Genomic DNA, 26,910 nt, shown 5'->3' with positions numbered 1-26,910 from the left:
CTTCTTGGGCACTGCTGTGTGCCAAGATCAAGGCACAAGTGCCTGGATGAAGGTTTGTTATCGAGCTGATGAAAAGGATGTCTGCAACTCATCGCTGTCATACCAAAATGTGCAAATGCAGATTGAGTCCTCCTCTGCCCTTTTTCCCCATCACTCTCAGCTCAGCTCCGACAGCATCCTTACTTCCTGACAAATAGAGCTTGGCTTTTGTGCCAGGAGTCAGGATCACGTGGCGTTTCCAGGGCTGATTTTCCTTCTTTGCTGTGTGGTTGCCAAGGGAAGAAGTGTGAGCGAGGGATTGTATCCATTGTGACCAGGGTCTGCTCGTGGACCAGGTGAGGAGCACTCCCACACCCATCCCGTGCAGGGCTCCCTGCCGTCACAGGATGCTGGACTGGGGGGAATAAAGCAGAATGGGATTTCTCTGCTCCTGTGGAGGGAAAGAGGGGCTGTGAGGTGGTGGTCTGACCCTCTCCAATAGGCAGTAGGTAGGGGAGACTTCACTTCTGGCTTTCATCCTCCTCTCAGAGCCTGTTGAAATCTCAAGAGTCCACAGGCTGCTTTTCTCAGGGATAATTTGAGCTCTCAGACTATTGGGGCAGAAGAAACTCATTTTCAATGAAATAACAAGTCTCTTTTGTGAACCCACGGCCACTGCCTGAAAAAAAATGAGCCTCCACCAGATTTGAGCTCCAGCTTGGTCTCTCCTGTTCACCAGCAGAGGTGTATGGCAGAGCTTGCTGGTGTTTCAGAGAGTTAATGTGCATACAGAGGGTGAAGGAAAGCCAGGAATGCCCTGGAATTCCTCCTACCTGCTTGTCATGCCACCTGCAGGTGGATTTTCTCTAGGGTGATGGAGAGCCTTACAGAGGAGGCCATCTCTGGTGGGGATGGGGATAGTTCCCACTTATTTATGGATCACAGGAACTCATAGGGATTGGAGCATGATACAGAATTAGGCTTCCACTTTGCCACTAAAAATTCTGCACGACTATGCCAGGCACTTCATACAAAGGCAGGTAGTGATGGAATTAGACTGAAACAGAGAATAGATATTGGGAAGAAATTCTTCCCTGTGAGGGTGCTGAGGCCCTGGCACAAGGGTGCCCAGGGAAGCTGTGGCTGCCCCATCTCTGGAAGTGTTCAAGGCCAGGTTGGACGGGGCTTGTCCCTGCTTTTGGCAAGGGCATTGGAATGAGGTGAATTTAAGGTCCCTACCAATCAAAACCATTGCAGGATTCTGTGGTTTTTATGATCCAGGGCCAGTTTTCAGCCCCAGAAATATTTTCTGACTTTCTGGCTGTAGGCTCCCTGGCCAGAAAGATGCCAGCCAGCTCCCTGACTTCTGCAGGACTGCTGGTCTCCTGAATCACTGAGTTTGTTTTCTCTGTCTTCCTTTATTTTTTTTCTTATTTTTTTTCTTTTTTTTTTTTCTTATTTGTTTGTTTTGTCTTTGTTTTTAAAGAAAGTTGGGAAGGAGGCTGGAGTGGTACATCACAGCTCCATTATTCTGGAAATGAAAGGGGGTTAAACTGTAATGGCCATTAGACTTCCTTCTCCAGCTGCCTCTCCTGCTTCTCATTCAATAATTCCCTTAATGTTTTATCCTAATGGAGCGGATTATTACTATTATTTTATTTTCTCAAGATCACCTGTTGCATAAGGAAAGAGGAGGGAGACCGGAGCTGTGGATGGACTCTGAGCTCTTAACTGGCTCCACATGCTTTTTTTTGTTATTATTGTTATTATTCTTGGCAGATTGTGCATAAAGGGCCAGTTTGGGGCTTTCATCTCACCGCACACTCTCCGTGTACAGCGACGCCTTGCAGGAGGGTGATCTTGGGGACAGTGGCAGCATGGCAGGGCCAGGTGCAGTTTTGGGGTCCATTCCTGTGGGACAGGAGCTTTTTCAGTCTCTTTCCCCAAACATGTTCCCCAAACAACACTTCAGGCATCCGCCTGTCTCAAGCCTTGATCTCTTTTAATCTGTGCTGCAATTTCTGCCGGATACCCTGGGAAAATCTCCCAAGATTGAGAGTGACGGCGTTGAAACCGGCTGGAAATGGGTCAGAAAAAGTTGCCCGTAGGAGCATTTGCCTGGAATAAAGCTGATCTCTGTTTTCAAAGGCAGGAGAGTGAAACAAAACACGCTTTGCTTTAAATGCTGCTTTTTCATGCCTCGGTGGCGACTTCAAAACTGGTGCAGCCCAAGGCAGGCTCCAGGCCAGCACTGGGTGCTCCTGGTGCCAGCAGACTCTTGGTGATTGGGTGTCGGATTACAGGACATCTCTCTGGATGCCCTGGATGTCTCAAAGCCCTGGCAGGGGCTCGGAGACCCTGGCAGGAAGCCAAAGACACCTGGAAATTTGATCTTAATTCATGGAGCAAATTGCCAACCTTATATAAAGAATTACAGGCCCCAAAAATTTAAGTAGCCCAGTAGTAGCAATCACAGGGTGAAGGGAAAAATTTTGGAGCACTGTACAGAGGGGTTTTGTATGTTGTACAGGGGGGTTTGAAATTCTGTACATGGGGGTCAGGGGTTCTAAGATGGAGGGATTTGGGCGTGCCCTGTCCTTCTTCTTTCTTCTCCTTGGCATCCATGTTCAGGATGATGTTGGCATGTCTGGATTGGTTCATGGTGAAGGTGCACTTGCCAACAAGGGCGAAAAGTATTGGAAATTGAAGGTAAATATATGTAGTTTTTACTATAAAAGAGACAACCGCCCCGTGGGCGGGAGAGAGTGCCCTTGGCTGTCCTGCTGATCAGACCTCGGCTGGACAGACAGAAAAACTTTGTAGATAAGGAACAATAAACTCAACTGAAGACCAAAAGCAAGAGTCCAGACTCCTTCTTCAAAGTGCAGCCTGCCCAGAACCACCTTTTCCCCTGCTGGGGCAGAGACAAGGAACAGCCGACCCCGACAATCGGGGTCCCCTTTCCGCCCTGGAGCATCCCTGGGGCGTCTGTGTCCCAGGGGATGGCGGGTGCCAGCCCCTGGCTGATCCCTGCTCGCGCCTGTGCCCGCAGGGAGGGATGATCGCCCTGCTGCTCTCCATCCTCTGCCTGGTGATGATCCTCTACACGCGCCGGCGGTGGTGCAAGCGGCGCCGCGTGCCGCAGCCCCAGAAGAGCGCCAGCGCCGAGGCGGCCAACGAGATCCACTACATCCCGTCGGTGCTGATCGGGGGCCACGGGCGGGAGAGCCTGCGCAACGCCCGCGTGCAGGGCCACAACTCCAGCGGCACGCTCAGCATCCGCGAGACGCCCATCCTGGACGGCTACGAGTACGACATCACCGACCTGCGGCACCACCTGCAGCGCGAGTGCATGAACGGCGGCGAGGACTTCGCCAGCCAGGTCACCCGCACGCTCGACTCGCTGCAGGGCTGCAACGAGAAGGCCAGCATGGACCTCACGCCAGGTGGGCTTGGGCTGAGCTGGGTCCTCTCCGGCTTCTCTCCCCTCCACAGTTCCATACATGTGTTTTCCCCGGAGCGTTTTCCCTGTTTCTCGGGATTTTTGTTGGGTGTGAGATGTTGGTGGTCCCGTGAAGGCACTCCCATTGCTGGGAGACCTTTCAGCCAGTGGAGAGCAGTCCCTGCTGAGTGGGATGTGGCTGGGACAATGCAGCTTTGTGGTTTCCATGGCCTGACAGAGAACCAGAATGGGGTTCCCTCCATGCCATCCCCTTGTGACCCCCAAACTTCCCTTCTGTATCCCCAGATTTCTGGTGACTTCTTCAGGTGAGGTTTTAGAAGCAAATTTTTACTTGCTGTCAGTGTGGTTCAGAGTTAACGCTGCCTTCTGATCACCAGCAGGGATTCTTTGAGGCTTATAACAAACCTGTTCACTAACTGAGACATCCAGCTAGAGCCTTCCCAAATAGTTTGGGAAGATCATGGTGTGGTGCCTGAAGCTCTCCTGCATATGAAGAAGTGCCTTGAGAGTCTGAGTGTTAAATCTCAGCTTTTGGCTACTTTGGTGGAGGTGCCAATCCTCTTCAGGATTTGAGCTGCTCATTAGTGTGCATTGGGGGCAGCTCAGCTCATTAGCTTCAGCACCTTGATCACCTCAGGATGATCTGGAGATGGATCCAAGGAAACCTTTCTCTCACCTCCCCCCCTTTTAAAAGTCTTCATCCGTGAAATATTTTGCCTTCAATTCTTCCTGCTCAGGGAGCGATAACGCCAAGCTGTCCCTGATGAACAAGTACAAGGACAACATCATTGCCACCAGCCCCGTGGACTCCAACCACCAGCAGGCCACGCTGCTGTCCCACACCTCCAGCAGCCAGCGCAAGCGCATCAACAACAAAGCGCGAGGTAGGGCGGTCCCTGGGGTGGGTGGGTGCCTCGGGCTTCCACCCACCCACATCCCACCCACCCCACCCTCTCCTGGGATGGAGAACCAGGACCAGAGCGTGGAGAGAGCACGGGAAAGAGGGTTTGGGTGGGGAGAAGCAGAAAATGTGGTGCCTGCAAGGATGCAAGTGATGTTGGGCTGGTTGGTTATGAAGATGTAGATGGTGTTTCCCCAGTAAATACTACAGGATACCAGCACATGGGAAAAGTTGCAAGGTAACCCGTGGCGGGGGGGTCTGGCTGTGTGTGCTGGGAGGGGAGCAGATGCTGTCCCTGCTGCACCTGGCAGATGGAGCTTCTGGTCTGTAGTGGTTTCCCTGAAGGGTGGTGTAGGATGCCAAGGTTTGGGGTGGCACGGTGCCAACCCCTCCATGACTACACTCAGTGTCCCCTGCAGCTGGCTCGGCATTTCTCAACCCCGAGGGGGACTCAGGGACAGAGGCAGACACCGATCCCCAGCTGACCTTCTACACGGACCCCTCCCGGAGCCGGAGGCGCAGCAGAGGTGGGTGACCAGCCATCCCTCTTGCCCTGTTTGCCGTTGCTGCTCTGGCTTTGGAGGCTTTGCACTGGCAGGAAGATGGAAACCTGAGTGCAATCCCAGCTGCCACAGGCAGGCACGGTCCCTACTTCGCAGCAGGCTGCTGCTGCTCTCCGGTGGAGTTTCTCAGCAGACGATGAAATGCATTCTGATGTTTTGCTGGAGGCTCCTGCCGGGCACTGGTGTATATTAATGAGGAGCACGCTTCAAAGGCTGGCCCGTGTGTTCCCGTGCTGCTGCTCAGCACCGTGCACGTACCAGCTGTGTGTGTGCACCACAGGATGGGGACAGCCTCGGTCCCCAGGCAGGAGTCCTGCCCCACTGCCCTGCTCTGTCCCTCCGGGAGGCTTCCTCTTCCCAAGAGGAAAGTTAATGTCTGTTTCCCCTCGCTGAGCCTCGTTTGCTGGATGATGCCTTGTTTTTCTGGGAGTGGCAAGACTGGGAGCCATCTCCTTCAGATGAGGCTGGAAGGCTCATTCAGGCTTTGTCTCCAGACAGGTTTTTTTCCGCTCAGCTTCTTCAGCTGAAAGATTAAAAGTCAAAGACCTGCATGCTCTGAGCAGTTAGGGCTCTCTATTGCTTTTTCAAGAGCATCAATGAGCCTGTTGTCATGACAAAATTAACCTGAGTGAAGTGCCAAGAAGGAGTGGGGCAAACCAGGATACTGCATTTACCTTTTTTTCCTAATATTGCTGCTCTGCTTTAAAGCTCTGCTGCTGTAAAGTTCTCAGCATGCTGCAGTGCAGGGTGTGGGAGAGCCAGGGCTCTGGGGGATCAGGAAGATCATGGTCACAGCAGGAGAGAGGGATGGAGAGTCCCATGGCAAAGGCTGCTTCATGTTCTTCAAAGTCCACAGTGATTCCATTTGATTTGATTGATGCTGGATTTCCAGGGGGCTGGGCAGGGTCTCTGCATCCTGAGATCCCCGGGCTGCACCTGAAGATCTTCCTGGGTGCTGCAGGTGTCAGGTTTGACTGTGCTCCTGTGTTTTGCAGTGGGGTCCCCCCGAAGCCCCGTGAACAAGACCACGCTGACCCTCATCAGCGTGACGAGCTGCGTCATCAGCCTGGTGTGCTCTTCCCACATGAACTGCCCCCTTGTCGTCAAGATCACCCTCCACGTCCCCGAGCACCTGATTGCTGACGGTGAGCACCCCGTGGCCTTACCCATTCCTTCCTGCCCCACTCTGGGAGGATTGATGGAGGAGAGGGGGAATGAAGGACAGCATGGGTGCAGGACAGGAGGGACAGCTGTGGATGGAGGGCACCAGTGTGGGGCAGAGGGAATGGGCGTGGGATGGAGGGTATGGCACAGGACAGGAGGGGTGGGTTCTGTCACCCAGGAAGACAGGGGGATGGAGGGGAAGAGTCCATGACAGAGGGGATTGGTGTGGGATGGAGGCTACCATGCTGGGAGCAAGGGATGGAGTGGTACAGGATGGAGGGGGCAGGCACAGGACAGAAGAGACAGACACAGGGTGGTTGTGGGACACAGGGCTTGCTGCACGATGGAGGTGATGGGCATAGGGCCAAGGAGATTATTGTGGGTTGGAGGGGAATGGATGTGGGACTAAATGGACCATGGTGGGACAGAGGGATCAAACCTCAGTGTGGGACCAAGGGGAGGGGTGCAGGTTGGAGATGGCTGCTGTGGGGCAGAGGGGAAAGGGACAGCATGGAAGGAAAGTTGTGGGATAGAGAAGACAAGTAAAGAATGGAGGGAGCTGTCATATGGCAGACAGGATGGGCACAGGGCAGAGCACTCCTTGTGGCACAGAGGGAGCTGTCGTGGGACAGAGGGTACTTTCTCAGGATGGAGTGAAGGGCAGGGGATGGAGGGGACCATCACAGGATGGGAGGCAAACATCACGGGATGGATGGGATGCAGGGAACCTCCATGGGATGGAGGGTGCAGCAGCAGATTGCTGTCACTGACTGCCCTTGTCTCCCTGGCAGGAAGCCGGTTCATCCTGCTGGAGGGGAGCCAGCTGGATGCCAGTGACTGGCTGAACCCAGCACAGGTCGTCCTCTTCTCCCAGCAAAACTCCAGTGGGCCCTGGGCCCTGGACCTCTGTGCCCGGCGCCTCCTGGACCCCTGTGAGCACCAGTGTGACCCCGAGACTGGTGAGTGCTCCTGGGGTGGGCTTGTGAGCTCACCTCTGCCTCCTCAGCCCAGCTGTGGTGGGAAGGTGCTTCCTCACCTTCTTCCTGGGCAGTAGGGAGCTGCTGGGTGTCCTGGTGTGGCTGCAGGCTGCACTTGGCAGGGAAGCACATGGAAAGCCTTCGTTGTCCCATGCCCCTGATGTCCCTGTCTCCACAGGGGAATGTCTCTGCTATGAAGGTTACATGAAGGACCCTGTGCACAAGCACCTCTGCATCCGGAACGAGTGGGGAACGAACCAGGGGTGAGTGCCCAGGCTTGGAGTGTCCTCACACGAGCTCTGAGCTTCCACAGCTGTGCTAACTCCTTGGATGGCAGGGTTAGAGGCACCTCGGTGAATTGTAAGGTCAGCACACGGCTGGGCTCTGCAGCAGCTCCGTGGGAGGCGAGGATTTCTGTTCTTTGAAATAATCAGGAATGATGTACAAGAGGCCATTGTCACGTTTCAGGGTAAACACCCCCTGCAGAAGATCAAGGTTGTTCCTCCCACCCTTGTGTGCACTATCTTGGGCACCCTGCCCCTTGTGGGGCTTTAGTTTTGGGTGTGTGAGGCATCAGAGGAGGGCTGAGGTCGAGCTGAGGTCCCCACTGAAAACTGGAAAATGAAATGCTCTGATACTGTGGCTGAGGGAACAGAGGAGTCACCATCTGCTCCAAGCTTTACACACCTGGAGGTGGTAAAGGCAATTTTTCTGATGTTTCAGCAGCAATTTGGTGGTGGATTCCAAAAGTTCCCATCTCTCTGTGACCCTCAAGGGGGTGCTCCATCTGTCCCTCAGCACTCGTGGGTCTGTGAGGTGCAGCTGGGGCATCCCAGCTGCAGGAATGGCTGGAGATGCTGTGCAGAAAGCCAGGACATCCCCACATTCACAGGTCCCACGTGCATCAGCACCAAACCCTTTTTTTCCCCCCCCTTTTCTCATTATGTCGCAGCTGAATCAGTGGTGGCCCTGCACGTGTCAGGATGCCCCTCTGAAGTTATTAGTCTTCACAGTGGGAAGAGAGAAATCATCAAAGGCTGGGCTGGTGTCCCCCCTGCCGTGTCGCTGCGCTGGGGGCTGTCGGTGCCAGCACTGCCCCGCTGTGTCCCTTTGAGCTGGGGCCCTGGGGAGAGCACTGCTGCTCCATCTCCAGCCCCCTCTCTGGTTTTTATCATTCCCAAGGCAGTTTAACAGCTGGAGGCAGCGTGGAGCACCAGACAAGCTGCTGCTGTGGGTGCCCTGAGCAGGGCGATGCTCGTGGCCCCACGCTGGGGATGTGCTCTGGGCTGTGGTGGGGGTCCCCAAACCTCTGCTGGGGTGGGACAATACAGGCAGAAATGCAGCTCCTTGTCCCCAGGGGCCAAAAGAAATGTCTGTGCCATCTTGTAAGAGGCACTGAGTGATGGGCTGGGGTGTGTGTGGGGTTTTTCCCCTGCCTGTGTTTAGGGCTGGAAGGAGCCCACAGCCACCCATGGCCACAAATGGTTTTGGTGCCAGCCTCTGCCTCCATCAGAGCACTGTGTAGGGCCCAACACCTTGCAAAAATCAAATTGGCAAATAACTTTGTCCATTGAGGCTGGTAATAAAAATGGATAAGCACTTTGCTTCCTGAGCCTCTGCTTTTCCTTTGCTCCTGGGTGTGGGTCTGCAGCTTCACACTTTTCTTCCATGCACAGTGCTCTTCTCCAGCTTTTTCCTGATTTAGCTGCTTCGCTTTCTGAAGGCAAAGTGGAGAAAAAGATGCTGCTTTCAGGTAAATTGGGAAAAAATAGAGATGGTAACAAGCAGGAGAGAAGCCAGGGGCAAGAAAGACCAATATATTCCTAAAGCCCCCTGGACCTGTTTGCATCTCCTGACCCAGCTTTGGTCGCAGCAATGCCCACCTGAAAGGTGCTCAGGACCTCCCCTGTTCCTCTGGGGGATTTGGGGCTGCTTTTTTAGGCACATCTCCAGCCTCAGGCTCCCACAGGAGCCTTTTCTCTGCCTTTTCTCCTGCAACAGGATTCATACCTGGCCAGGGTACGTCTTGTCTTGTGTTTCTTCTTCTATACCAGAGCTGGCTATGACAAAATATGTGCAGCATTTCCAAAATATTTTTCTGTTTGAGGCAGAGAAACCTGGCAGTTCTCTTTTTCCCCAAGGTGCAACACAGCCCTACACCATGGTGGGGCTGTCAAAGTCCTTCTGTCCTCTGAGCTCTCAAGAAGGTTCCAATGCTGCAGCTGGCACCATCCTTAGAAAACTCTCTCAAGCCTCTTGAAACTGGGGTCATTTTGTGTTTCTTCACAGAACTTGTCAGATTCTTGTTTCATAAAATGGTAGCAGCTGAAACCACACTTGACCATCCCTACCTGCAGCTTCCACTATTTTTAGGGGCTCTTGAAAGCATGTTCACACTAAGCATTGTGGTGCCGAGGGCAGCTTGGTGTTTAATGAGAGTTTTTTTTTCCTTTTCTGCTGTCTGTTCCTGATGTCCAGGTGCTGCTTAGTGCAGCTCTGCCTGGAAGGGCTTGTGATGGTGGAGGTGCTTTTGCATGAACCTTTGGCCTCCACAAGGTCGTGACAGTGATGAAGTCTCTTTAGCCTGGGAGAACCATCTTGTCTGAGCCTGTTTACCTGAATAACTTGTAGCTGTAAGCTGGTATCTATGTTTTTTGGGGTAGAGGTTGAGTGCTGTGCTGTCTTTTCTTGGGCTCATCAGCTCACTCCCAGTTCCAGGCTCACCTGAAAGAGATGTCTGCAAATATTCTGCTCTCTCCCTGCCTCTCAAGGTGAGATCAGCTGTGCCTGAGACATTTCTGACTAGTGTTTGTCCAACATGCTCTGAGCCCTCCAATATTGGAGTGATGTTCTGCTGCCACAGGTCAGTCCCCAGAGAAACCACGCTGGTTCTTGGTCAACAAAGCAGGATTTGCCAAATCCCTTGGCAAACGTGGGAGTGATGTGTTCTGCCTCTGACCTCTTCTGTTTTCCCTGGGTGGCCTTTTTATCTGAAAACTCATTTCAAGCCTTTGTTTTAGATAGTTTTGCCGTTGGTTTGTTTTTATTTACAGTGATGACAAGTTGACTCGGTGTCTGTTCTCTCAGTAGCATTTAATTTTGCTCATGAAGGCGAGTTCATCTTTGTACTTTATTGGTGATGGCAGTGAGAAGCTTTTTGTGTTGTGTGTATTTTGGGTACCAGACTGAGATCCACGCCTCCACACTGCATCTTTTACCCAACATGTCCAGACCCTAAATCTTCAGTTTTTCAAATACTCAGATCTTTTTGATCATGGATAGCAGATACATTTGATCAGCTGCTTTTTTTTTTTTTTTTTTTTTTTTTTTTTGGTGTGTGTGTGCTGCTCTTCGCCTGTTTTAAACAAATCTGTCTGGTGCTGTTTGTGTGCTCACAGTCTGTCTCCCTGCTTTGATATGCATTGTTAATTAGCTGCTTTTCGACTCTTACTCTAATGTTCCCTGAGTAGGATGCAGTTTCTAGCAGTCTTACCAGCCAAGCTTCATCTTTGCTCATCAGACCAAATTTCTGCCATTCTTTTGGTGGTATAACTTGGCCAAAAATCAAATCAGCACATTCTGTCTTTAGTTAACAAACTGTTACCTGCCTGCATTTGTACTTTTTCATCCCTGCTCTTAGACCCATCTCACTTGTGGCTTTCCCCTCCCCACGGTGCACTTTTCAGCCTCCCCCTTTGAGATTTAAGGTGCTCTGCATTTAAGGAGTCTTTTTCAGTGTCCTCTTTTGACTGGTAATGAGGTTCACCGTGGCCTGGGGAGGTTTTAAGGCAGTTTAAGGTGATACGGTGAACATGCCAGGCTGGGTGCTCTCATCCTGCTGTAACATTTGGGAAGCTGTCCCACCCCAGTCTTGCTCACCCACCCGCAGCCTTGCAGATGTTTTTTCCAGCACAGGACCTGAATTAGTGCTCACCCAGCTCCTCTCCCCATCCCTCCTCTTCTGCAAACAGATATCCCCGTCCTGGCAGTGCACCTGCTCCTCTTATCCCATCCCCATCCCACAGAAGAGCGAGGGACACACTGGAGTGACAAATACAGCAATTTTCCTGCTTGAAGTCTTTATTTTTCTCCTTTTTCTCCCCGCACCCCTTTTTCTATCTTATTTTTCCCTTGCCTCTCTCCATCCCCTGCTGCGTGCCTGTGCTTTGCAAGCTGAAGGACAGCCTGATAAAAGCTCCTGGTTCTTTCAGATGCTTTCACCAAAGCACCCATCCTCCTCCTCCCTCCTCATTCTCCTGGCAGATTTATGGGCAGCCCAGGGAGAAAGTGCCAGCATTAGCATTTTTAATGAGGAGCTGCTTGCAAGGGGTGGAGGGGAGGGATGGGCTGGGGAGGGGAGAGGCGTGGGCAGCTGAAACCCGAGTGGAGCTGTTGCCCAGCAGAGTGAAGCTGGGGAGGAGCTGCTGTGGGCATTGCCACTGGAGGTGTCACTGGATGCTCAGGTGGCACCTGCTCTGCTCTGCCATCAGGGCTTCTGGGCCTTCATGGGTCCCCACGTTGGGGTCCTGGGGTGCAGGTGCCATGGGGATGCTCTGGGCTGTTCACCCTGGCATGGCCATCCTTGTTGGAAACCCTGAAAAGCACAGCAGGTCAGGGCACCAGAGGTGAAGTCACTTATTCCAGCGTGTACCAACCAACCACTTTCTCCTCCAGTGACATTTCAGTCACACTGCCCTGCAGCACCTTCTTGTGCCTTCTGCAGAGACCCTCTCCTGCAGCCCGACCCTCTCCTGCAGCCCCTCCAGCCTCTTGGCAGCTCTCCTCAAACCATGGTTAGCTCGTGGTGGTCACACCCTGCCAGCTCTGGGCTTATTCCTCATCCCACCCATCTTGTCTGGAAGAGTTTTGCAGGCAGTGGGGACAAGCTGGAGCACAGTCAGTCTGGCCTCCTCCCCTGGGGGCTGCAATTTGAGCATGGCCCTGTTGAGCTGGTTCAGAGCATCACCAGCAGTGCCAGGTTTGGAGGGCTTAGCAGGTGTTTTGTGAGCTTCCACTCAAGCCCAGATGTGGAGCCAAGCATCCAGATAATGGTCCATCTAGAAAAGCTGAGGGGCTTAAGATTGTCCTGGGGATCCACTGGCAGCACTTTGGCCTTGGGAACTTGCTGGCTGAGTTATGTGGGGAATTTGCTGGTTCTCAGGTGCCCTGGTAATTCCCCAATTTGTTGTTTCAGATGCCTACCTGAGTGCCAAGGCTTGCAAGAGGCTCAGAGCTGTCATTTCTAGCCCATTTAATCCAGCCTGATCAGCTGCAGAGCTGCTGATCATTCCCACTTCTCTTTGTGACCTCTGAAGGCCATGCAACCCTGACTCTCCCTTGCCATGTAGGGATGTAGCTAAAGGCTGAACACTGCATTTAAGGGGCTTTTTTTGACCCCAAGCAAGGGAAAAGTGTGGCAGGCTGAGGAGATGCCACACATCTCCCTTCCTGGAGCACAGAAACCTCTTCCCTGGATCAAAGCCATCATCACTTTTTACAAGGGCATGTAGCATTAAGACCAGGGTAATGGGTTCAAACTGACAGAGGGCAGGGTCAGATGGGATATTGGGAAGGAATTGTTCCCTGTGAGGGTGGGCAGGCCCTGGCACAGGTTGCCCAGAGAAGCTGTGGCTGCCCCATCCTTGGAAGTGTTCAAGGCCAGGCTGGATGGAGCTTGGAGCAGCTGGAATAGTGGAAGAGGGGTAGAATGAGATGATCTTTAAAGTTGCTTTCAACCCTGGCCATTCTGGGACTCTGTGATCACAGGAATTTTAGCCACATTTGGAAATTGCATCCTGGGTGGACACCACATGGCTTGGGTGCTGATTTCAATCTCCCAGGTGGATCCAAATACACTGGCTCCATGTCCCGGGTGTGTTGTCATCCATGGGCTCCCACGTGTGCCACCAGGCAGAGGTCTGGCAGTCCCTGTGCACCTCCAGCACCTGCCCCAGCACTGAGCTCTGCTGCAAGCCAAGAGCAGCTCTCCACAGCCACTTTTCCACCTGAGCTGATGGGGAACAATGCCTCGCTTCTGTACAGCCTCTGCCTTTGTTCCCTGCCTGATGTGCTCCTCAGAAGCAAGAATAAAACCCATCTGCAGGAGCACTGGAAGGTGGGGGAGTGAAGCATTCAAGGTGTTGGCGAGACACAAGGAGCACATCTCTTTCTGGATGAGGCTGACCTCATTGAAGGCAATCCGATTGTGGGCTGAATGTAATCCCCGGCTCCCAGCTGACCGGACAGCAAAACAGCATTGTGTCCCAGCAAAGGAATGCTGTAATCCTGCAGTCAGGATTTTTGTATTATTATTATTATTTTTGTCCTTGCTGAAATAACTTCAGATTAGAAATTAAACTGCTTGTGCAGGAGAGCTGTAATTGCCTTGAGAGAAAATCCCTGCGCTTGTCACCGGCACCTGACACTCTTGACTCTGAATTTTAGCAGCAGTGATTCAGTGGGATAGAAAATCTCCTCTCCCCAGCTTTGAGCTCTTGCAAAGGGGATTTTGAGTTTTAGGGTTTGGAGCTGGGTTCATGTTGCCTGATTCAAGGCCCACCATGACTGGGTCTCTTGTCTGCCTCACTCTGCAGGTGGTGGTTCTGCCAGCAGGGCTGTGCTGCTGGGGGTTCATGTCCCCAAAGCTGTCACGGCCATGGGTGTCCCACTGAAAGGCTCCAGCCTCCCAATCTTAGTGGCTCATCACTCATCACCCTGTGCTGTCTACAACAGCAGGGGTGGACCAGCTCTCCAGCTCCTGCTTGGCTCCATGCTTCCACCTTGTCTTCCAGCCCACTTTGCAAAGCTCCCCCTCCTGGAACAGTGAAACACAAGGGTGGTAATAAGGCAGGTGCTGAAAATGGGGTCCCAGGCTTGATGTGCTGCCTGGCAAAAGCCTCACAGAGAAAGGGTCCAGCTGTGGCTCGGTTTTCTTTTTGCAATTCAATAGCTGTGAAACAAATCCCTGAAACAGGACCAGGCAGGTGGTACCAAGCATGAAGGGATGTGGGGATGGCTGGAGTGCATCCAACCCCAAAATAACAGATGCAACACACCACTGGCCTATTGGCAGGGAGCTGGCATGAGAATCTGATGTTGTAGGGACCCCAAAATTAAGATCTGAGGCTGTGTTACTGTGTTGTCCTGGCTACCCTCGGGGTCACCTACCCTAGGACCCTCCTGCATGTGAGCTGAGGGCTGAGCAGGGGAAGCATTTTGGGCTGTGAGCAGCTGGGTGTGATGCTCCTGGGTTTCTTTTCCAGGCCCTGGCCATACACCATCTTCCAGCGTGGCTTTGACTTGGTGCTGGGCGAGCAGCCTTCTGACAAGATTTTTCGGTAAGCAGTGAAGGCAACCTGCTCAGCACATTTTGGGGCTTAAATATGACTCAGGGCATGCAGGCAGCCCAGCTGGCAGGGCTGAGCACAGCTGTCCTGTGCCACCTCCTGGGGACATGTGAGCATGGCTGGGAAGATCCCCCTGCAGCTTCATGTGGGTGCTGGTACCCAGCAATCAGTTCCTCCTCTCTGTCTGTGGTGAGGGTGAATTTTAGTCTCTGGAGGAGGGTTTCTATGGAAAATGGAAGTGCCTTTTCTTTTAAGTTACATGCAATTTTTGGGAATCATTGGGTGTATTTGGAGGAGCCACCCCACTTTACCCTGCCCACACCTTAGTTTGGGCTGGCATCCTTGCAGGATGAGCAGGGAGGCTCAAGGGCTTGGATTTGGGTGGAGACAACCTTCCAGGGTCAGCTTTTCCCTCTGTGCCAGCCTTTGCTGCTCTCCCTGGCAGGTTCACCTACACCTTGGGGGAGGGCATGTGGCTGCCCCTGAGCAAGAGCTTCGTCATCCCACCAGCTGAGCTGGCCATCAACCCCTCAGCCAAGTGCAAGACTGACATGACGGTGATGGAGGATGCAGTGGAGGTCAGGTAGGTGCCATAGCAGGGTGAGGGGCAAACAGAGCTGGCATCCCCATCCCACGTTTTGCAGGGGGAGATTAGCACAGCCATTAACCTGCCCCTCTTTAGTCCTGCAAAGCCAAGCCTTTGGCAGTATTCCTCCTCATCTCAGTAGCTCCTGCATCCTTCTAAAAGCTTGGCTGCCATCCAGCTCACCGTCAGCCCGAGGGAAGCCTGAGCTCTGGAGAAACCCACGCAGCAGCCATGCATGCATCCACAACATCTCGTGGAAGCAGTGACACACCTCCTCTTCCTCCCTGACAGGGAAGAGCTGATGACCTCGTCCTCCTTCGACAGCCTGGAGGTCCTTCTTGACTCCTTCGGCCCCGTCCGAGACTGCTCCCGGGACAACGGCGGCTGCAGCAAGAACTTCCGCTGCATCTCGGACCGCAAGCTGGACTCCACGGGCTGTGTGGTGGGTGACCCGGGGACCTGGCATCCCCCTGGCGTGAGCAAGGCCACAAAGGGAGTCCTTCCTCCCTTGCTGTCACTGCGGGGTGGATATTTTGAGGTTGATTTTGTAGCAGGAAGGTGTTTCTGGGCTGGTGTCTCCTCTGTTGCTGGGTGCACACACACAAGGCAATAAGAGTCCATCTGTTTGTTGGCTCTGTGGCAGGCTCCACATCACTCACGTGCGTGCCCTGTCACCACCACAGCTGCTCTGCCCCAAAACAGGGGGTCTGTGGGGCTGGGTCACCAAAGCTGGGCATTGGGAGTCCATCTGTTTGTTGGCTCTGTGGCAGGCTCCACATCACTCACGTGCGTGCCCTGTCACCACCACAGCTGCTCTGCCCCAAAACAGCAGGGCTGGGGTGCCCTGCTGCAGTGTCACCAGAGCTGGGCATTGGGGTGAAGAGGCTGTGAGTGTGGGGCACAAAGTGGGTGTGGAAAGGGCAGCGCCGCTTTGTCAGTCACTGGAGCTGGGTTGCTGGAGAGTGGGGTTGATACCAGCACCTTGCCTTGGTAGGGGATAGTTTGGGGGATCCCACCTCAGGGAATAGACTCCTGAGGGCTGCAAAGAGGCTTTGGTGCAGGAGGAATATCTGCAGCTGCGGATGGTGCTGCTGTCCTTCCTGCAGCCCCTGAGCACTGCTCAGGCTGCAGTTTCTGGTGGAGAGCAATGCTGGAGCCCTGCCCTCCCGCTCAGCCCCAGAGACAGATGCCTTCCCATGGGTTTTCACCTCCTCCTTCCCCCACCCCCAGTGCCCCACGGGACTGAGCCCCATGAAGGACGGCACAGGCTGCTACGACCGGCACGTCGGCGTGGACTGCTCCGACGGCTTCAACGGGGGCTGCGAGCAGCTGTGCCTGCAGCAGATGGTCCCCCTGCCCGAAGACCCCCTGCTCTACAACATCCTCATGTTCTGTGGGTGAGTGACCCACCATCACCTCCCTGGCCACGGGGACACCCCCAGAGCGCTGCTGCTCGTTGCTGCTGCCGCCCTGAGCTTCTCGGGTTGGGGTGGAGGGGGTCCCCTCTGTTCTTGTGCCTGTCCCCAGTGCTGAGGGGGCTGCAGCTGACAGCAGAGCCCGTCGTGCTGGCTCCCCAGGTGCATCGAGGACTACAAGCTGGGCGGGGACGGGCGCTCGTGCCAGCTGATCTCGGAGTCGTGCCCCGAGGCGGGGGAGTGCGGCGAGCCCCGCGAGCTGCCCATGAACCAGACGCTCTTCGGGGAGCTCTTCTACGGCTACAACAACCACTCCAAGGAGGTGGCGCCAGGGCAGGTGCTCAAGGGCACGTTCAGGTGAGTTGCAGACGTGGGGAGGGGACCCCAGCAGGGTCAGACCTCACCATTCTCTCCAAGAGGAAGGCGTGGGAAGGAGCCTGGGGCTGGACTGTAGCAGACTGCTGGTCCATCCATGGATCTGACACTTTCCATCAAGAGTAGACATCTTTTTGATGTGTTTTGGAGGAAATGAGAAGTGCCAGGTGTTTTTTGGGGATGGGTCACTTGCTGGCAGTCATTTCTGCTGTCCTCCAGCCTTGCTCTTCCCTCTGCAATTACCTTCCAGGCAGAACAACTTTGCCCGGGGCCTGGAGCAGCAGCTGCCGGATGGGCTGGTGGTGGCCACGGTGCCCCTGGAGAACCAGTGCCAGGAGGAGCTCTCTGACCCCACGCCCGACCCTGAGTTCCTCACTGGTGAGTGAGGCCAGCTGGATCCACGTCTCTCCCACTGAGGCAGCTGCCAGTGTGTCCAGCTTCAGCACCCTAAGCTCCCACAGGATATATCTGCTGGGGGATAGATATAGCCTGGCTTTAGCACCCTGTGCTCAGCTGCTCAGAAAGGAGCCAGCAGCTGAGGCTTGGTTCCTTTTTCCAGTAAGAGGAAGGCATTAGAAATGAAGGAAAGGCAAAGGCTGTAAATTAATTGTGGAATGTAAAAGCTCAAGCATCCATCAAATATTTGGGGCATCTGCAAAAGGATTTTTTTTTTTTTGAAGGCAAAAGCTTTTCCAATTATCTTTGATTTTTTTGCTGATATAATGAGGCATTCAAACGCAGAGCCAACAAACCAAAATGTTTTGGTTTGCCATACCAGAGCATCATGGGCTATGAGTGATAAGTTATCATGGGTTCCTAGACAGCCTTCAAGGATTTTCCTTTTTTCCAAGTTGCCAGTACTCATAAATAACCTTCATTTCCTTGGTGTTTGTTGCTGTTTATGGGAATAAATCACTTGGGACTCCATTTTCTTCATGGTGGAAAAAAAACATTCTTTATTCACATAACTCCTTTTTATACAGTTTTACAGACCTCATGTGGGACCCCAATTGGTCAGTAGTTTTCTTGCCAATTACTTTTATTGGTTAGTAACAGGTTGTTATCCTGTATTGATTGGTCACTCAAACTCTTGGTGTCTATGTTCAGGGACAGTTGTTTGTTAAAGATAGTTTTAATTTTTCTATCTAAGGGTGTAAAACCAGTTTATGCAGGTGCAAGTAATTTTTTAACCCAGGAATAGTTTGTTATGTTAACGAGCTGCTCACACCAGGATTGCTCTCACGTGGGAACTTGCAAAGTGCTAGCTTGACAAGGCCAGCCACTGATTCCAGGAGAGCAGGCCTGATTTTATGAAGCCTTTCTCTATGATTTTTCTACCTTACTGCAACACTGTTGGCTGAAATGGCCCTGACATGGGGGAGCTACTAAGCACAAGATGTAAGGCTAGTAAGGTGTTTTTGTCTCATAGGAGACCTTGTGCATTCCCTTTGTCTGACAGAGCTTCCAGGAGGATTTTGGGGAGCACCCATGGACTGTATCCAGGCTGCTGGTTGCCCTGACAGGGTGGATGGCTGTGGAGGTGCAGGCAGATTCAGCAGGGAGGAGGGTGCTGCTGGGTCTTGGGGGGCTGAGCTTCCCCGAGAGAGCTGGATGGGGGGGTCACTCTTGCTTCCCTAGGAACGCTCAACCCTGCCTGGAGGTGCTGGAGGACACTCGCCTCCCAGTGGGGCTCTCCTGCCTGTCTCATGGTTACATGGATGTAAGGAAGGCACTGCCAGCACAGCCTCAGCATCACAGCAGTGTCAGTGGGACTGGGGTTTCACTGGCAGTGATGCTGGGGAGGTAAAAGCCAGTAAATGATCCTATTCATTTCCCACTGTCTGCTGCCTTTGTGGCTGATTTAGGGGAAAAAAGGAAAAGAAGTTAAATATTCTCTGCTTGTCAGAAGCTTGGATAGCGCTGTGAATACACAGAGGCAGAGCTGCTGAGTAAGGAAGGGCTGTTTTTGCATAAACACTTTGCAGGGAAGAGCAGGGCTTTGAAGCTGTCGGCAGCAGCCAGCACTGAAGAGAGAGGCGCTGAAGGCAAAGGATCTTATCCTGCTTATTCCCTGTCTTCAGGTCTTGTTACAGAGGGGGGGATGCCCACTGTTATCCTCCTGAACTCCTGCTGGGTGCCTGTTTGCAGCAGAGTGTGGCGTGATGTGCTGGCTGTGCAGCCCTGGAGCTGCGAGGGAGGAGGTGGCCTGTCCCAGCTTCCTGCTGTGGCACTCTGGGGATGCTCTGGCCACCAAATTCAGAGCCATGAGCACCCTTCAGTTCCCTTGCTGGGGCTTTGTCTGAGGCTCTGTGGCCTCTCTGTCCCTCTGCTCACAGAAGCTGAGCTGCCTTGGGCAGGGGGCAGCAGTAAGTGGCCGCCCAGCCCAGGTCTCCATGAATTCCTGGCTTCTGTAACTCACAGCTAAGGGGCTGAAGAACGGGATGTCTTTGAAGGAGAAGGACAAACCCTGGGTTCTCTTCAGCCCCAGCATTGCCATAATGTCCTGAGGGAACATTAGCATCAACAGGCAGTGATTTCCCCATCCATCTGCTGCCCACTCAGCTCAGTCCCAGCCGAAGGGGACCCAGGGCCTCTCGACCGGTCACACTCGGGCACAAGTGGCATGAAGGTGACAGTTCCCAGGCCTGCAAACAGCTCATTAAACAGCACAGCTCTCATTAGTGACATAATTAGCACACCTGGGCATGCCTTGGGAGTGGGAAGGAAGCAGGAGGGGGTGCAGGAGGAGGCTCATTATCTTCCAGCGCAGAGCCCCGGACGGCAAAATGAAACAAGCCTACGTGTTTTCCTTCAAAGCCATCGTTTTAATTGCTGGGGACCCTCAGCTCTGAAAGCCTCCCTGGGGGCATGTGGTGTGTACAGAACTGTCTTTGCTGACTTCCTCCCACCTTGCTGGCTGTGCTGCCCAAGGCACGAGGGGCTGCAGCCACCCCCGTGGTGAGGTATTGCTCAGCAGTGGCACTGAGTGCCTGTGTCCTCTCTCTGGCAGGGATGGTGAACTTCAGCGAGGTGTCTGGGTACCCCCTCCTGCAGCACTGGAAGGTGCAGTCTGTCATGTACCACGTCCGGCTGAACCAGATGACCATCTCCCAGTGTGAGTGCGCAGGGACATGGGCAATAAGGGGAGAAAGGAGGGCAAGAGGTGACACAGCCTTCTGAAGCAGTGATGGGCTCAAAGGCTGGTTGTCCGTTGTGAGTGTGTAGGGGGGTAGCAAGGGCTTGGTGGGCTCTGGAAACTCGGCATCTCCTCCATCTCCTTCCCAGCCTTCAGCAATGCACTCCACTCTCTGGATGGAGCCACCTCCCGTGGAGATTTTGTGGCGCTGCTGGACCAGTTTGGCAACCACTACATCCAAGAGGCAGTGTACGGCTTTGAGGAGTCCTGCTCCATCTGGTATCCCAACAGGCAGGTCCAGAGGCAGCTCTGGCTGGAGTATGAGGACATCAGCAAAGGTAGGAGCTCATCCTTGGGAAGGGTGCTCATAGCCACCCCGTGGGAGAGGGAAGCAGGGTTTGCTTTTGGCACTTTGGAAGGTGCCCAGCCTGTGTCAGGACCATGTCTTGTCTCACACCCTTTGAAGCCACCTGAAGGATTGCCATGGATTGCAGCAGGCACTGGTGCAAAAAGAAAGATCAATACCCACAGCCCCAGGGAAAGTGCACCAATCCCACTGAGCCATCCTGCCCCATTCTGGACCTCACTGTTGTCTTTAATCTTATCCTTTCCTTCCTTTTGTCCCTGCCATATCTACTCTCTTCCACTTGCATCCCACAGCCAGACTTTTCTCTCTCCAGTGTGTTTCCTTCTCATGGGGAGAATGTTTTTAATGCCAGGGAGCCAGTTAGGAGCTGGGAGGTTCATCATGGTGCACAGGGCATGTGGCACTGCTGTGTCCCCTCCAGTGCCCTGGCTGCAGTGAGCTGTGATGGATGCCCTGTGGAAAAGGTCGTGCCCATTTTGAATGGCAGCTTTACAAAAGCTGAGGCAGCCTGACTCCTGCCTGCTGCCATCTGTCCTCAGGTCTGTGGCAGCTTGGTCTAGTGGAGGAGACTGGAATTAGATAGTCTTTATTGTCCCTCCCATTCCAAACTATTCTGTGATCTCTTGTGCTGGCCTCAGCAAAGCTGCCTGTAGGAATTTTCCTGTCTATGCTGGGGATGGTGGGTTGCAGCATCCAGGCCTGGGCAGCAAACAAGAGCCAGCTCCCAAGCCTGGGCATGGGGGATGCTGAGCAAAGCTGCTGCTTTTCAGATGACCTTGGTTTGCTGCTGCTGCCCAGGAATTCCCAGGTGCAGGCAGTGTGAGCTTGGAGCTCACAGGCGCCACAACAGACACATCATTTCCACCATGAAACTTCATAATTCTCAGTATTGGCACCAGCCTGTGGTGCTGCTCTTGCTATGTCCCAGCCACAGAGGTATTTATTATCTCCCCAGGGCTCTTGTGTGGGAAGGGCTTCTTTCAAAGCCTGAGTCTGGATCCTGTGGGCTCAGGTCTCCTGGAGCCTGGACTTCTGCACAAGCTCACCTGGGAAGGCACAGACCTGGTGCTGTTTGGCTGCAGGCTGTCTCCAGATGTAGCACCTCCTGATTGCAAGTGCTTCTTTTTTTTTTCTCCTGCAATTTCCTCCTCTTTGATTTTCGTGCTTGGAGGCTTTTCAGGTCTGGCAGCCTTTTTCCACCCACAGTATCACATTTAGGTTTCACTCTGGCACCTGCCACTTTCCTTCCTTTGCTTTTTGTTTGCAAACGTCAGGGGCTGGATATCGATTGAGAAATTGCAAGAGACAAATCATTCCCTGGCTCCTCTGCTTTTCCTCGGTGCCTACTAAGCTGCAATTCACAGCCAGCCTAAAGTGATCCATCTCCAGCTTCCTGGGGGAGCAGAGCAACACTTTTCTATCCCAGGTTTTGTTTTTAGCAGCCTTGTTTTCTTTGCAGGAGTCTCAAGGATGGGCTAGTGCTGGCCCATCATTTCTCCACAAATCTTTGCTGTAGGGAGATTTTCCTGTTGAATCATGGATGTGGTCCATGGTGGCTCCCCACAGCAGCCAGCCCATACCAGGTCACCACTAATGATGGCTTGAGCCTGCCCCGGGAGTGAGGCTTTGCCTGGCTGTCCTTCAGCTTCCTCCAACCCCACCAACCATCTTCAATGGTCCCTCTAGGCCCCTCTTTCTTCTGTATAAATCCAGGGACATCCTTTGGCAGGGATTTTGTGTGAAAAGCAGTGTTTCCCTTCATGGCAGGGTGATGCCATCCAGGGCGTAGCAGGGATTTTACAGATTTTACCTTTTTGACTTCTGTGCAAGGACTGTTCCTCTTGTGCCAAAATATTTCCTGCTATGTGGGGCCAGGAGGGCTTTTGCAGCAGAGTGGTGCTGCAGGGGTCTGTGTTGGGGAGTCAGTGTGACGTGGAGGTGCCCAGGCAGGTGCTCCAGGAGTCCCCAGCCACATGGAGGAGGCTCCCTCTCGTGGGGAACCTGCTGTAAGGATCGACTGACTCAGTCCAGGTGTAGGGATGGGGCTGGGTAAACTGAGGCACAGCGAGACCAGAGGACCTGCAGTTACAGGGGCCAGGGTGGGCTTTTTAGTCCTGATTCCTCCTCTGAAGACCAGTAAGTATTTAATCCCTACAGAGCAGAAGGATACAGGGGGCTCTTCGGAAGCACTGCTGCCAGGGTCGGATCCGGAGTGATGTACTGAGTTCCCACACACTGCCTCTCTCCTGGGTGGAAAACAGAACTCTGGCCCCCTCATATTCCATTACCAATGGCTTGGAGCCCACCCTGTGTCACTTTTCCCCCCCTTTCCCCAGGCAACTCCCCCTCGGATGAGTCAGAGGAGCGGGAGCGGGACCCCAAGGTGCTGACGTTCCCCGAGTACATTGCCAGCCTCTCGGAGTCCGGCACCAAGCGCGTGGCAGCCGGCGTCCGGATGGAGTGCCAGAGCCGCGGGCGCTGCCCCTCGTCCTGCCCGCTCTGCCACGTCACCTCCAGCCCCGACGTGCCGGCCGAGCCCATCCTGCTGGAGGTCACCAAAGCAGCCCCTCTCTACGAGCTGGTCACCAACAACCAGACGCAGCGGGTGAGGAGCCGCGCGCTGGGGGCGGCGGCGCGGGCAGGACTGCGCTGAACCCTCCAGGGGATGGATGAACGCTGGCACAAGTGGTGCTCACCTGGGGTGGGAGCTCACCTGCCCCTTCTCCTCTCTCCCAGCTGCTGCAGGAGGCCACCATGAGCTTGCTGTGGTGCTCGGGCAGCGGGGATGTCATCGAGGACTGGTGCCGCTGCGACTCGAGTGCCTTCGGGGCTGACGGGCTGCCCACCTGTGCACCTCTCCCACACCCAGTGTAGGTGCCCAGCCTGGATATTTGGTGTGACGGGGCTGTGAAGAGGTGGAGACAGCAGTGAGGTGGTGGGGCTGTGTGCCTTTGTGGGACATGCTTGCAAACTGATGGGTGACCGGGAAATTGAAAGTACAGGGTTGCAGTGTCTCTGCTGAGTTCAGCTGAGGATTGCGGTGTGGATCCATCCTGGTAAAGCAACCCTAGGGAATGAGTCCTTTGGACCAGTTGAAGATTGTGGTGCTGGTTGTGGATCCATCCTGGTAAAGCAGCCCTAGGGAATGAGTCCTTTGGACCAACGTGCCCAGAACCAAGAGGGGAAAGGGAGGGGGAGTAATTTCTCTCCTGAGGTTGCTGTCTTCCGTGAGTTAATGGCTTTGAATCCCTTTTTTGTGAGAAAGTAATGCAAAAATTGTCCCCCAGCCTGCGTCTCTCCACTGTCCATGAGCCCAGCAGCACACTGGTGGTACTGGAGTGGGGCCACTCGGAGCCCCCCATTGGGGTGCAGATTGTGGACTACCTCCTCCGTCAAGAGAAAGTCACCGACAGAATGGACCACTCCAAGGTGGAGACAGGTGAGTGGGGACTGCCCTGGCTCTCTAGGGAGAGTGGGATGGAGATGTTAGAAGAGAGCCTCTGTTTTTGCAAGGGGATGCTGCAAAAAATCAAATATCCCTTGGAAGAGAGAGTAGCCTTTCTCCTGCCCACCATGCTGCAGAAAGGGGCAGTTCCTTACCACAGGGATGAACTTTTCTGGAAGAGCAGTGGGTCCAACTTTACATCTACTTCCTGCATTAGCATTGTTCCCCCTTGGCAGTGTGGCAGCAGGCCCAGGCTCTCCACAGCCCCAGGGACACCTGTGCCATCACCAGTGGCACATCCTCCCCTCTCTCCCTAGAGACAGTGCTGAGCTTTGTGGATGACATCATCTCTGGTGCCAAGTCCCCCTGTGCCATGCCAGCCCAAGTGCCTGACAGACTCTCCTCCACCATCTCCCTCATCATTCGCTGCCTGGAGCCCGACACCACCTACATGTGAGTGCCCTGTGCCATGCCCGTGGCACTGCTGGCATCCTGGTCCTGTTTGCTGCTGCCTGTAGTTCCGTGTGGCCTTGGGAGCCCAGAGCTTTGTTTCTTCCCCTTCTCATCCAGGTTCACTCTCTGGGGAGTTGACAACACAGGAAGGCGTTCCAGGTCAAGTGATGTGACAGTCAAGACGCCCTGCCCTGTGGTGGATGATGTGAAGGCTCAAGGTGAGATGGAGGGACTGTGATGCTTGGGACAGGAGGGAGTTCCCCCTTCCAGCATGTTCCTGTACACGTCTCATGTCCTGGCTGTGACATCTCCTTCACCCACAGTGGCCCAGGAGCTGCCACGTGGTGTGGAGGGCTGAGATGGGGGGCTGCAGGGGGCACATGTCCTCCATGAAAACTAAAATGAATAAATGGTGTTTCACTAATACTCCCTGATGGCATCACCCATTTCTTTTCTTGATTAGACCAAATTGTGGGAAGTTAACCTGGACTGAGTCCAGGGAATGCCATCTAGTCTGTTGTGACCTTGTCCTGATGTGATGTAAATCATAACTCAGTGGACAAATCTTGGTTCTGGTCCTGGCTTTCCTAGAACTGAGCTTCGGCCCTGGCATGCTTTATTCCTGCCTTTCCTTGCACCCCACTGAACTCCCCCTGTCCTTCTGCCCAGAAATAGCAGACAAGATCTACAACCTCTTCAATGGCTACACGAGTGGCAAGGAGCAGCAGACAGCCTACAACACCCTGCTGGACCTGGGCTCCCCCAGCCTCCACCGAGTCCTCTACCACTACAACCAGCACTACGAGAGCTTTGGGGAGTTCACCTGGCGCTGTGAGGATGAGCTGGGGCCCAGGTAGGCTCGGGAGCTGAGCTGGCTGAGCAGGCAGGCCTGCCCACCAGCCCCTCATGGATAGTGCTCACCAGGAAGGCATCTCTTCAGCAAATCTCATTGTGTGATGGTAGACCTCAGAGTGTCACAGTGGGGTTTCTATTTTGCTGGATGCTGTGCATGTGGAAGGAACCTTAACACAGCACAAGGTGGAAAGTGGTTGACTCCTGTCAGCCCAACACTGCTGTCCATCCCATCAGCCCTGTCCTGTCTCTGGAGTCTGGCCTGGCATGTTCATGCTAGGCAGAGTGGCAAAGGGATGTGATTCTCTTTTTTCCTTCATAGCTGATGCCGCAGGCAAAAAGGCAGAAGGTCTTGGAAAAATAACACGCCTTTGAGGGATGGAGATTGGAAATTGGATTCTGCTTCTGCCTTTTCCTGAGCTTTGGCTCGAGCTGAGTGCACCTCTGTGTGCTGAACTCTGTCAGCTTGTGGTCCCCAGCAGGCAGAGGACTGATTTAGGTCTGAATTGTGCATTTCCTCACTTTTGATCCACACCTGTGGTTGTGTGGGGGTGACATGATACAAGTCTTTTTGGTGCCACAGCAGGTTTTGGAGGAGGTTCTCCTGAGCTCTTCGTGTCTAAAATAGTCTCTTTGTGCCTGAGGAAGCACCATGTCTTCTCTTCAGGCTTCTCCAGGTCACTGAAGCCCCTCCAGCTGCCTGAGAATGTCCCAGGCTTGTGGAAATAGCCAGATGTTCCCTTTCTCCCCATGTCCTTTAGTCTGCGTGGTTTCCCAGTAATGTAAATGTTTCCAGTCAGTTTAGCAAGCTGGGCTGAGAGATTGCGTGTGCTGCAGTGGTGTTTCACAGCATCTGGCCTCCAAACAGCCAGGGCTGTGACCTCATCTGGAAATCAGGGTTACTTTCAAATGTTCATCAGCAAGAGTTCCCATGTATGGAATTCATGGCCTCTGCCTTACACCTCCTCGTGCTGGTCTCACCACTGTCTGTCTTCCAGCCCTGCTTCTCCAGGGGATCACTTGTGTACTTCTAGCAGAGGATAGAGATTCTCCATGTACACTCTGTGTCCTCCAAACCTCTGCTAGGCAGTCAGAGACACTCAGCAAGTAGCTTGTGCCTATCTTGCACTCAGTGCATTGGACTTGTCTCCTGGTACAGCTTTGGTGGGAAGCTCTGAGGACGCTCTCCATGCCCTGGAGTGGAGGTGGGGTCTCCTCTCTTTTCCCTTTTCCCATTTATGGCCTAAGAAATGTGCACTATTTGAGGCACAACCTCAAAGCTCAGTAGCAACGTTGCAGCACATGGAGTCTTTTTAGGGCAGAGGCTCCCAGCTGCTTCTCTGCCCAGGGTTGCCTCACTCCCCCACACCGAGGGGGATCAGCAGGCTTGGACTTTAGTCTCACCTTTGTCTTGATCCCAGCTGCGGTGATGCCGCTCTGTCTCTGTTTCCAGATGTAAAATCCAGCCCCAGTTTGCACAGATCATCTGACATCTGTTGTGGTGATTTGCATGAGGAGCACATAAAATTCCTTTCGTGACAGACTGGAGTCGTCACAGAGCCGCTGCCATTTCCTAGGCTGGTGTGGCCACTGCTGCTCCCTGCCCCAGTGAGGGCCAGCCAGAGCACGGCATGAAAGCCGCCTCCTGGAGCCCCACGAGGCAGAGGCATTGCCATGGAGCAGCCAGAAATGCCACTGAATTACCCAAATGATGCCATTTTCTGTGTGAACCTACGAGCCAGAGGGTTAATTGCACCCTCTGGAAACGCTGGAGCGCTCAGGATGGGATGACGCAAGTTGCTGATGAAGTGTTTGCAGCTCGCGCTCCTTGGAAAGAGGCATTTAGGCAGCTGCAGCGGGCTCTGGTGATGACAAATCTTGGAAAGCA

General features: G+C 53.7%; 1 protein-coding gene across 3 annotated transcripts in view; it reads left to right on the top strand.

Annotated features, from left to right (window-relative positions):
• ASTN1 (astrotactin 1) overlaps window positions 1-26,910 on the top strand; it is a 57,795-nt gene that overhangs the window by 20,873 nt on the left and 10,012 nt on the right. For 2 of the 3 annotated variants that reach the window (XM_039730309.1, XM_039730307.1), the window contains exons 3-22: window positions 3,032-3,425; window positions 4,180-4,326; window positions 4,751-4,870; window positions 5,902-6,051; window positions 6,862-7,029; window positions 7,226-7,310; window positions 14,310-14,384; window positions 14,839-14,976; window positions 15,271-15,421; window positions 16,210-16,376; window positions 16,557-16,751; window positions 17,020-17,147; window positions 19,780-19,884; window positions 20,055-20,243; window positions 22,609-22,877; window positions 23,009-23,142; window positions 23,560-23,711; window positions 24,035-24,170; window positions 24,288-24,388; window positions 24,840-25,023. In XM_039730309.1, the coding sequence (XP_039586243.1) occupies window positions 3,032-3,425; window positions 4,180-4,326; window positions 4,751-4,870; window positions 5,902-6,051; window positions 6,862-7,029; window positions 7,226-7,310; window positions 14,310-14,384; window positions 14,839-14,976; window positions 15,271-15,421; window positions 16,210-16,376; window positions 16,557-16,751; window positions 17,020-17,147; window positions 19,780-19,884; window positions 20,055-20,243; window positions 22,609-22,877; window positions 23,009-23,142; window positions 23,560-23,711; window positions 24,035-24,170; window positions 24,288-24,388; window positions 24,840-25,023 (3,188 nt within the window). The remainder of the gene's footprint in view (window positions 1-3,031; window positions 3,426-4,179; window positions 4,327-4,750; window positions 4,871-5,901; window positions 6,052-6,861; window positions 7,030-7,225; window positions 7,311-14,309; window positions 14,385-14,838; window positions 14,977-15,270; window positions 15,422-16,209; window positions 16,377-16,556; window positions 16,752-17,019; window positions 17,148-19,779; window positions 19,885-20,054; window positions 20,244-22,608; window positions 22,878-23,008; window positions 23,143-23,559; window positions 23,712-24,034; window positions 24,171-24,287; window positions 24,389-24,839; window positions 25,024-26,910) is intronic. The other variant, XM_039730308.1, reaches the window with a different exon arrangement.

The sequence above is a fragment of the Passer montanus genome, unplaced genomic scaffold (assembly GCF_014805655.1).
Source record: "Passer montanus isolate IOZ18808 unplaced genomic scaffold, ASM1480565v1 scaffold71, whole genome shotgun sequence".
NCBI lineage: Eukaryota > Metazoa > Chordata > Aves > Passeriformes > Passeridae > Passer > Passer montanus.
This window is presented reverse-complemented; position numbering and strand designations above follow the sequence as displayed.